The sequence below is a fragment of the Gobio gobio genome, assembly GCF_949357685.1.
Source record: "Gobio gobio genome assembly, chromosome: 2".
In the NCBI taxonomy this organism is placed as follows: Eukaryota; Metazoa; Chordata; class Actinopteri; order Cypriniformes; family Gobionidae; genus Gobio; species Gobio gobio.
The window spans coordinates 61,608,909-61,620,672 of record NC_137098.1 but is presented as its reverse complement, the minus strand read 5'-3'; the positions used below and the strand labels follow the sequence as shown (position 1 = coordinate 61,620,672).

The 11,764-nt window shown below is 38.8% G+C and overlaps 1 protein-coding gene across 1 annotated transcript in view; it reads right to left on the bottom strand.

Moving 5' to 3' along the window:
• Positions 1 to 11,764, bottom strand: part of slc7a7 (solute carrier family 7 member 7) — a 21,414-nt gene extending 9,650 nt beyond the window's left edge. Inside the window, exons 1-2 of the mRNA XM_079805246.1 lie at positions 11,543 to 11,764; positions 9,042 to 9,649 (exon numbers count right to left, since the gene is read on the bottom strand). Of these exons, the coding sequence (XP_079661372.1) occupies positions 9,042 to 9,537 (496 nt within the window). The 5' untranslated portion in view covers positions 9,538 to 9,649; positions 11,543 to 11,764. The remainder of the gene's footprint in view (positions 1 to 9,041; positions 9,650 to 11,542) is intronic.

The window sequence follows — 11,764 nt, the reverse complement described above, 5'->3', positions numbered from 1 at the left end:
AGCCTTGACACCAAAGAGGAAGTAACAAAGAGTCACATGACTAACTCTTACAAGTCATTAAACAACGGAAAGGAATATATCGGCTAATATGTGGATGCTACAATTCTCTCTCTCTGAGCTTGACTCACATTTCTAGGGGGGGAAATGTTTTCTAGTCTTGCCTTGACTTCATCTTATCTGTTATGGCTGCTATCAATGTTGCCTCAAGTTCATAAACTGCTCACACACCCGTTTCTAATCTACAGTCTCACTGCTTATGGAGGGCAGATATGTGAAGCATTCCTGTACGGTTATTTCATCTTTTACAATGAATATACAATGGAAATATTAAACTAACGTCATTCACTTTCACTGTATATCTCATTTTGTGATTAAACGATGACAAATGATGACAAAATGTAGATTTTTAAGGTGAACTATTTCTTTTTTGTGGAAAATGTCCATGTGATCATGTGGTTAATTCATTATATTTGATTTCAGATGATTGGGTGTAAATATTAAGCATATCTAGGCTAAAGGGATAGTTCACCCAAAAATGAATAGTCATATGGACAAGATTGCTAATCGGAGGACTTTACCTTCCAGGAATCAGCAAGTTCACAGTGCTTCTTATCGTTCAGCGAAGCATGCATATGCGTGGTACACTCTGATGAACTTCTTTTAGATTTAAGGGTGTAATATTTATATGAAAGACTAACTTTTTTATTACTATGGCACAATTGATCGTCAGATAAGTGCTTCTCAGATGTAGAACATTTTAAGGTCAATATTCCAGGTCATGACGTCTGTGTGTTTGATTGGGGGGGGGGGGGGCATACAAATGCGTGTCCCAATTCAGAGGCTGCTTACTTCCAAGAACGTGGACTTCAGAGGTCAGACCTTCGAGGTCCACAAAGGTCGAATCGAGCAGTGTTAGCATTGACGAGCGGCAGTTACGTTTGTACTGGACTATTTTGAAAGTGTTATTCAACTGTCTGAAAACAAAATGGGGGTTCAGATTGTAATCAGATTACTTTTTTCAAGTAATCAGTAAAGTAACGCATTACTTTTAAATTTACAACAAAATATCTGAGTTACTTTTTCAAATAAGTAACACTAGCAAAAGTAGCGTGAAGCATTACTTTCCATAAAAAGTAACTAAGTATTGCAATTACTTCTTTTTTAAGGGAGTAAAACAATATTGTAACACATTACTTTTAGAAGTAACTTTCCCCAACACTGGTCTTATGCACATAATAAAGAGTATAAACTATCTATAAAATCACAAGTCAACATTTGAACCTCTTTATAAAGTGTTTTTGGTAGCACTTCATTTTACTGTCCTGTTCCCCATGTACATACTGTGTACTTATTATAATAATTACAATACATGGGTAATAACTTGGTACTAACCCTGAACCTATCCCAAAACCTAACCTTAACCCATGTAGTTACCTTACATTACCCAGTACATATACGTGCACGTACTGTAAAATAAAGTGCAACCGTGTTTTTTTAACATTTGTATCATTAGATATTCAGGTAAAATGAAACCCAAAATTCATAATCTGGGATTTTTCACTGGCGTGGAATGAATCCTGGGGTAGGCTAGGCTGTGAAGGATCCACTCTTTCTATGGCCCAGGGAAAGAAGACGCATTTGTAGGCCACATTCGAAGGAGCCTTCAGCAACGCCCTCGGCCTTCGAAGGATGCCGCCTCTGAATTGGGACGCAACTAAAATGTGTGTTGTTCACAAAAGTGGGTTGCGGCTGATGAAACACTTTTATTTTGAAATATGTGTGTGAAAGCTTTTGACGTAGCACACTCTTCAATTGACGATCAACCATTGATCTAGATTAACCACTGATCTAGATTAACCATTGAACTAGATTAACCATTGATCTGATCTAGATTAACCAGTGATCTAGATTAACCATTGATCTGATCTAGATTAACCAGTGATCTAGATTAACCAGTGATCTAGATTAACCATTGAACTAGATTAACCACTGATCTAGATTAACCATTGAACTAGATTAACCATTGATCTGATCTAAATTAACCACTGATCTAGATTAACCATTGAACTAGATTAACCATTGATCTGATCTAGATTAACCACTGATCTAGATTAACCATTGAACTAGATTAACCATTGAACTAGATTAACCACTGATCTAGATTAACCACTGATCTAGATTAACCATTGAACTTGATTAACCACTGATCTAGATTAACCACTGATCTAGATTAACCATTGAACTAGATTAACCATTGATCTGATCTAGATGAACCAGTGATCTAGATTAACCAGTGATCTAGATTAACCATTGAACTAGATTAACCACTGATCTAGATTAACCATTGAACTAGATTAACCATTGATCTGATCTAGATTAACCACTGATCTAGATTAACCACTGATCTAGATTAACCATTGAACTAGATTAACCATTGATCTGATCTAGATCAACCACTGATCTAGATTAACCACTGATCTAGATTAACCATTGAACTAGATTAACCATTGATCTGATCTAGATTAGCCACTGATCTAGATTAACCACTGATCTAGATTAACCATTGATCTGATCTAGATTACCACTGATCTAGATTAACCATTGAACTAGATTAACCATTGATCTGATCTAGATTAACCACTGATCTAGATTAACCACTGATCTAGATTAACCATTGATCTGATCTAGATTACCACTGATCTAGATTAACAATTGAACTAGATTAACCATTGATCTGATCTAGATTAACTACTGATCTAGATTAACCATTGAACTAGATTAACCATTGATCTGATCTAGATAAACCACAGATCTAGATTAACCATTGATCTGATCTAGATTAACCACTGATCTAGATTAACCACTGATCTAGATTAACCATTGAACTAGATTAACCATTGATCTGATCTAGATTAACTACTGATCTAGATTAACAATTGAACTATATTAACCATTGATCTGATCTAGATTAACCACAGATCTAGATTAACCACTGATCTTGATTAACCACTAACCATTGAACTAGATTAACCATTGAACTAGATCAACCACTGATCTAGATTAACAACTAACCATTGATCTAGATTAACCGCTGATCTAGATTACCCACTAACCACTGAACTTGATTAACTACTGATCTAGATTACCCACTAACCAATGAACTTGATTAACTACTGATCTAGATTAACCACTAACCACTGATCTAGATTATTTGATGTGTTGATTATTTGAGGTGATACAAAACAAATATGACTTCTTTTTTTTCTCAGATTTCAAAAAGAATGTAAACAACTGCCAGTTCAATCGTCACTTTCTGCATCAGTTTGCAGTTTTTGTGCCATCATGCATGTCTGTCTAGGCGAGACGAATCACGTGAAATCAACCCTCAACATCAGCAGCACTCGTCTGACGCATTCTTTCCTTCTTCCCTTTTTTATTTCAACATTAAACACTGACAGGCTTTCATTATTTCTCACAACATCATAATTTCTCTCTCACTTTTTTCATAATTTCTCTCACTAGTAGGAGTGATGGTGTCAGTTGGTGATACCATAGAACTTTTGAGTGTCTTTTGAACTCAATATATTTCTCTTATGTTTAATGCCACTTCATTCACTCTTCCTGTCTGTGGAAAATGTAGCACTGTGTTTATGTTTGTGTAATGATAACCAACTACCCACTTCCTGCTGCCAATTCCTTCACTGTTCACACACTCTTTCAAGTGCTACCAACAAACATTCAGCGGATGCAAAAATGTGATAATATTTGAGAAACGGACTCAGTTGATTCAGAGTGGCAAAGCACATGACCTTCAAATGTTTAGGGTAAGTAAAAAATTAGACAATGCTTTTGCATTCTCTCGCAAATGTTTTGCGACGTCGCCCGCAAAGAGCTCAAAGAAGATTTTGCGAGGGAACACAAAGTTTCCCGGGGGAACGCAAAAGTTTTGAGAACAAACATAACATTTCTCGGGGGACTGCAAAGGTTTTGAGAATGAATGCAGTTTCTCTGAGGAATGCAAAGATTTTGAGAACGAACATAAAATTTCTCACAGGGCCACAAACGTTTTGAGAATGAACATAGTTTCTCGGGGGAACGCAAAGGTTTTGAGACGAACACAAAGTTTCTATGGGAACGCAAAAGTTTTGAGAACGAACATAACATTTCTTGGGGAATGCAAAGATTTTGAGAATGAATGCAGTTTCTCGGAGGAATGCAAAGAATTTGAGAACAAATGATGTTTCATTAACAAAGTTCGGGAGGAGCATGTTCAAATGATCTATCCAATCATGATGTCATTCAAACCAGCTGTCAGCAATCAGTAATCAACATGTCTACCCAATCAGCACAAGTGGAGGATCATATAAATACCCAGTCAACTCAACAAAGTTCCTTGACAGGTTTTCAGCATCCCTCCACCACCCCGTCTTCCTCACACTCACCTGGTTACTTCCTAAACCAGGCATACGGGGGGAGTACTCTGGGTTCGGGCCAAATACCGAGCTCGGAGCCCTCTCCTCGGACAGCACGCCAAATACGCATACCATTTATTCTATCTGACTTATTTGTAAGTGTGAACTCGTGAAATGCAAAGTTTCTTGGGAGAACACAAAGATTTTGAGAATGAATGTAAAATTTATCGGGGGAACGCAAAGGTTTTGAGAACGAATGTAAAATTTATCGGGGGAACACAAAGGTTTTGAGAACGAATGTAAAATTTATCGGTGTAACACAGGTTTTGAGAAGTTTCTCTGAGAAGCGCAAAGGTTTTAAGACTAACGCTAAGTTTCTTGGGGGAACAAAGATTTTTGAGAACGAACGCAAAGATTCTCGGGGGAACAAAGATTTTGAGAACGAACGCAAAGTTTCTTGGGGGAACAAATATTTTTAAGACTAACGCAAAGTTTCTTGGGGGAACAAAGATTTTGAGAACGAACGCAAAGTTTCTTGGGGGAACAAAGATTTTTGAGAACGAACGCAAAGTTTCTCGGGGGAACAAAGATTTTGAGAACGAACGCAAATTTTCTTGGGGGAACAAAGATTTTTTAAAACGAACGCAAAGTTTCTCGGGGGAACACAAAGATTTTGAGAACGAACGCAAAGTTTCCTGGGGGAACAAAGATTTTTTAAAACGAACGCAAAGTTTCTCGGGGGAACACAAAGATTTTGAGAACGAACGCAAAGTTTCTCGGGGGAACACAAAGATTTTGAGAACGAACACAAAGTTTCTCTGAGAAGTGCTAAGGGTTTGAGACGAACACAAAGTTTCTCTGTGAACGCAAAAGTTTTGAGAACGAACACAAAGTTTCTTGGGGGAACAAAGATTTTGAGAACGAACGCAAAGTTTCTTGGGGGAACAAAGATTTTTTAAAACGAACGCAAAGTTTCTCGGGGGAACACAAAGATTTTGAGAACGAACGCAGAGTCTCTTGGGGGAACAAAGATTTTGAGAACGAACGCAAAGTTTCTCTGAGAAGCGCTAAGGTTTTGAGACGAATCACAAAGTTTCTCTGTGAACGCAAAAGTTTTGAGAACGAACGCAAAGTTTCTTGGGGGAACACAAAGGTTTTGAGAACGAATGCAAAGTTTCTCTGAGAAGCGCTAAGGTTTTGAGACGAACACAAAGTTTCTCTGTGAACGCAAAAGTTTTGAGAACGAACGCAAAGTTTCTTGGGGGAACAAAGATTTTGAGAACGAACGTGAAGTTTCTTGGGGGAACAAAGATTTTTTAAAACGAACGCAAAGTTTCTCGGGGGAACACAAAGATTTTGAGAACGAATGCAAAGTTTCTTGGGGGAACAAAGATTTTGAGAACGAACGCAAAGTTTCTCTGAGAAGTGCTAAGGTTTTGAGACGAACACAAAGTTTCTCTGTGAACGCAAAAGTTTTGAGAACGAACGCAAAGTTTCTCTGAGAAGCGCTAAGGTTTTGAGACGAACACAAAGTTTCTCTGTGAACGCAAAAGTTTTGAGAACGAACGCAAAGTTTCTTGGGGGAACAAAGATTTTTGAGAACGAACGCAAAGTTTCTTGGGGGAACGCAAAGATTTTGAGAACGAACGCAAAGTTTCTTGGGGGAACAAAGGTTTTGAGAACGAACGCAAAGTTTCTTGGGGGAACACAAAGATTTTGAGAATGAATTTAAAATTTATCTGGGGAACACAAAGATTTTGAGAATGAATGTAAAATTTATCTGGGGAACACAAATATTTTGAGAACGAATTCAAAATTTCTCGGGGGAACAAAGGTTTTGAGAATGAACACAGTTTCTCGGGGGAACGCAAAGGTTTTGAGAACGAACGCAAAGTTTCTCTGAGAAGCGCTAAGGTTTTGAGACAAACACAAAGTTTCTCTGTGAACGCAAAAGTTTTGAGAACGAACGCAAAGTTTCTTGGGGGAACAAAGATTTTGAGAACGAACGTAAAGTTTCTCGGGGGAACACAAAGATTTTTAGAACGAACGCAGAGTTTCTTGGGGGAACAAAGATTTTTTAAAACGAACGCAAAGTTTCTCGGGGAAACACAAAGATTTTTAGAACGAACGCAGAGTTTCTTGGGGGAACAAAGATTTTGAGACGAACACAAAGTTTCTCTGTGAACGCAAAAGTTTTGAGAACGAACGCAAAGTTTCTCTGAGAAGCGCTAAGGTTTTGAGATGAACACAAAGTTTCTCTGTGAACGCAAAAGTTTTGAGAACGAACGCAAAGTTTCTTGGGGGAACACAACGGTTTTGAGAACGAACGCAAAGTTTCTTGGGGGAACAAAGATTTTTGAGAACGAACGCAAAGTTTCTTGGGGGAACACAAAGATTTTGAGAACGAACGCAAAGTTTCTTGGGAGAACAAAGATTTTGAGAACGAATGTAAAATTTCTCAGGGGAACACAAAGGTTTTGAGAATGAATGTAAAATTTATCGGGGGAACACAAAAGTTTTGAGAACGAACGTGAAGTTTCTTGGGGGAACAAAGATTTTTGAGAACGAACGCAAATTTTCTCGGGGGAACACAAAGATTTTGAGAACGAATGCAAAGTTTCTTGGGGGAACAAAGATTTTGAGAACGAACGCAAAGTTTCTCTGAGAAGCGCTAAGGTTTTGAGACGAACACAAAGTTTCTCTGTGAACGCAAAAGTTTTGAGAACGAACGCAAAGTTTCTTGGGGGAACAAAGATTTTTGAGAACGAACGCAAAGTTTCTTGGGGGAACACAAAGATTTTGAGAACGAACGCAAAGTTTCTTGGGAGAACAAAGATTTTGAGAACGAATGTAAAATTTCTCGGGGGAACACAAAAGTTTTGAGAACGAACGCAAAGTTTCTTGGGAGAACAAAGATTTTGAGAACGAATGTAAAATTTCTCGGGGGAACACAAAAGTTTTGAGAACGAACGCAAAGTTTCTTGGGGGAACACAAAGATTTTGAGAATGAATGTAAAATTTATCTGGGGAACACAAATATTTTGAGAACGAATGCAAAATTTCTCGGGGGAACACAAATATTTTGAGAACGAATGCAAAATTTCTCGGGGGAACAAAGGTTTTGAGAATGAACACAGTTTCTCGGGGGAACGCAAAGGTTTTGAGACGAACACAAAGTTTCTCTGTGAACGCAAACGTTTTGAGAACGAACGCAAAGTTTCTTGGGGGAACACAAAGATTTTGAGAACGAACGCAAATTTTCTTGGGGGAACACAAAGATTTTGAGAACGAACGCAAAGTTTCTCGGGGGAACACAAAGGTTTTGAGAACGAACGCAAAGTTTCTCGGGGGAACGCAACATTTTTTCGAGTTAATGCAAAATTTAGCAGGAAAACAAAATATTTGCAAGAGAACGCAAAAGCATTGACTTATTATATTATTTTTCCTCCCATCTCATATTTTTTCCCCCACTCCAATGTCCCTTTAGGGGCTCCTTAGAAAACAGTATCTTAATATTTTAGTGGAAACCATGATACATTTTTTCAGGATTCTTTTATGAATAGAAAGTCCAAAACAACAGCGTTTATGATCAATTTAAAGGATTAGTTCACTTTTAAATAAACTTTTGCTGATATTTTACTCACCCCCATGTCTTTCTTTCTCAAGTCAAGAAGAAATTAAGGTTTTGGATGAAAAGATTCCAGGGGTTTCCTCCATATAATGGACTTCAATTAGCTCCAAACGGTTCAAGGTCCAAATGACAGTTTCAGTGCAGCTTCAAAGGGCTTTAAACGATACCAAACGATGAATAAGGGTCTTATCTAGCGAAACGATCAGTTTCTGTGAGAAACCGAGCAGTATTTATGCTATTATTTGACCTCTTTTCAGACAAGCGTGATAATCTCTGAGCTCAGCCATAACTTCCGTCAAGTGAGGTCAAATACGATCGTGGTCATAGATATATCGATCGTAGATCCTTCATTCTACTGATCAGTGCAGGCGCTAATGAGGCATCTATGTATACATCTATGACCACAATCGTATTTGACTTCACTTAGCGGAAGTTATGGCTGAGCTCAGAGATGATCACGTTCGTCTGATAAGAGGTAAAATAATAGCATAAATACTGCTCGGTTTCTCGCAGAAACTGATCGTTTCGCTTGATAAGACCCTTATTCATCATCTGGTATCGTTTACAGCCCTTTGAAGCTGCACTGAAACTGTCATTTGGACCTTGAACCGTTTGGAGCCCATTGAAGTCCATTATATGGAGAAAAATCCTGGAATGTTTTCATCCAAAACCTTAATTTCTTTTCGACTGCAGAAAGAAAGACATGGACATCTTGGATGACATGGGGGTGAGTAAATTATCAGCAAAGGTTTATTTAAAAGTGAACTAATCCTTTAATGCATCGCATCCTTGCTGATTATTTTCTTTAAAAAAAAAAAAAATCTTACTGACCCCAAACTTTTGAACTGTAGTGTCAAATGGTCAAATGGTTTTGAAATGGTGGATAAATGATTCTGGGTGAACTATTTCTTTTAACTCTCATATCTCAAATGATGATGACTTGAAGAACAAAAGCACCTCCCAAATACATCCACACACACACACACACACCAACTCACAGATGCAGGCTGCGGCCAGCAGACGATTGGCCACGTAGGGCGCTATACACGTTGGGAAGACGGGCTGCACCATGTAGTTGGAGAAAGTGATGGCAATCACGGCCTGACTGGTGGGCTCGATGATCAGAAGGGAAGTCCATAGACGGATGAAAGCCAAAAAGCCTCCAAAGGCCTCCAGGATGTAGGCGTAGCTGGCGCCCGACTTGGTGATGGTGGTTCCGAGCTCGGCATAGCAGAGCGCACCGAACACCGAGAAGATCCCACCAACTGTCCACACTACCAGGGATAACCCGTAGGAGCCGCTATACATCAGCACGCCTTTGGGTGAGACGAAGATCCCGGAGCCGATCATGTTTCCCACGATGAGACACACGCCATTGAGCAAAGATATTTCTTTTTTCAGTTTCATGCACTCCTGCGAGCCGCTTGCCTTCAGGTCTCCGTTCGAGACCTCTGTGGACGGCTCTTCTGTGGGTGCAGGACTGTAAGACGCCATTGTTTTAAAGCGCTGGTAGATATACAAATAAGACTGTCTAAATCAGTTCTACAGTCAGTTTAAGGAAGATCTCAGAAATTCCCAGCTAGTTCTTGAGATCTCGAGGTGACATCTGGGGAAGATAGAAGGAGAGTGTTCAGTATTTAAACAAACACTCACACACACACACACACACACACACATGCATGCACATATAATAATCTCCAAAGAAACAGGGCAATCATAAAGAGCTCACATACACACTCTTGCTTCTCAAACGTACATAAGGCTATTACTGATCCATTAGACGTCATGGCAAATGGCTTTTTTAAAGGTGTGTAAACACAGACCCGGAGAAAGAGGTCTACATGTAAGAAAAACATCGGCTTGCTCATATTCCTTACTGCGTGAGACAGGATTGTGTGTCTTGGTGAACAGCTTACTCAATCACCATCCCTGACGTGGACATTGATCCACCTGATCGCTAGTCAACCAAGACCAAGTGGAGGGATTTTTAATACGTCAAGTCCAATTCAACTTTCTCTCTCTCACTTTTAGTATGGGGACTTCTTGGTGTGTCAGCAAGCATGCTGATCTGTCACATGCTCCTCAAGGTTCAATGGACTCAAAAGAGCCACGCTCAAAAGCACAAGATGTGAAGCGTCTTCACATGAGGATGTGAAAAATGCACATACAGGGACATGTCTAGTTAATTGACAGCTTGTATATTTGAAGCTCAAAGTTGAGAGCCATTGATGCTGACTATGGCAAACTATGCACTGACGAGGCATGATTTTTGTCATAGGTTATCTTCTCTAATAATACTTAATTACATCCTGAAATCTGAAAGGCGGTAAATGGGAATTTCACACATTAGAGCTGCAGAATTCTGGGTTCCATGACTGTTTAAATTCTAAATAAAGAAAAAAAGATACTTTGATATTTTGATTTTTAAATCGTTGCACGACCTCTCAGACCTTCGAATCGTTCCCACCTTTCACACACTAGCTCAGCAGCCATATAGATCTGATTAATTGCCTTGTGTAATGGTTGGGGAGGTCTTATCACAAAAGAAGAATGTTACATTCAGGAAAGACAAAAGAGATACAGAGAGAGAGAGTATGATTAAAGAGCTGAGCTGAGTGGGTGGACATTGGCAATTACTGCACGTGATAATTAAAAAGCCACACCAATGCGAGATCATTGTACCGAAGAGCAAGGTTCAGGACGTACTGATAAGCACTCTGATAAAAAAAACAACTATAAAACAAAAGCACTCAAGGTTACAGCCTAAGCCACCATAGCCTTGCATGCAAAGGAGAATGTTAAAGGGATAGTTCACCCAAAAAATGAATATTTTGGGTTACACTTTATTTTAGGGTGTGTAATTATATATTTAAGTACTGAGTAATATTAATTAACAACATCTACTTACTATAGGTTAGGGTTTGGTTGAGGGTTAGTTGCATGTAATCATGCATCATTTACTGTTATTACTATAGTATATGTAACAAGAACACTGCTAAATAAAGTGTTACCAAATTTTGTCCTCACAAAACACAAAAGAAGATATTTTGAACACAAAAGAAGATATTTTGAAGAAAATGGGAACCAGACAGTTGACGGCACTTCCATAGTATTTTTTTCCTACTATAGAAATCAATGGGTGCCCTGCCTGGTTACTAACATCCTTTAAATTATCTTCTTTTATTTTCAGCATAAGAAAAAATACCAATTCAGGTTTGTAACAACATGAGGGCAAGTAATGACAGAATTGTAATTTTAGGGTGAACTGTCCCTTTAAGTGATTAGAAGCTAACTGTATAGAACCTGCTTGCAATGTTTTATAGTTAACAGAAAAAAATTGTAAGAGACAGGGTTTATACTGATAATGCGTTCATGTAAGTTGAAATCTAGCTCATATAAAACAATATGCATCTTTATAATGGGGTCTAAGTTCATCAAAGCGTGATGAAATAATTCTGATGGCAATGAGTAAGAGCCGAGTTGAATGGATTCGCATTACCTTTTCCTCCAGGTGCTGAAATGGCATCAGGATGCAGCTTGTACTGGTGCTTTATCTGCCGTTCATTTTCGTAGACACGATCTAAGTCAAAGTGCAGTTCATGTTATTTGGCCCTGTGAGATGTCTGTCATATGGTCTCTGTCACGGCTCGCGCTTCCGTTCAGCTCGTGCGTTCGAGACGTTTGGAGCAGACTGATGAACTTCTGCTCTCGGTTACTCACT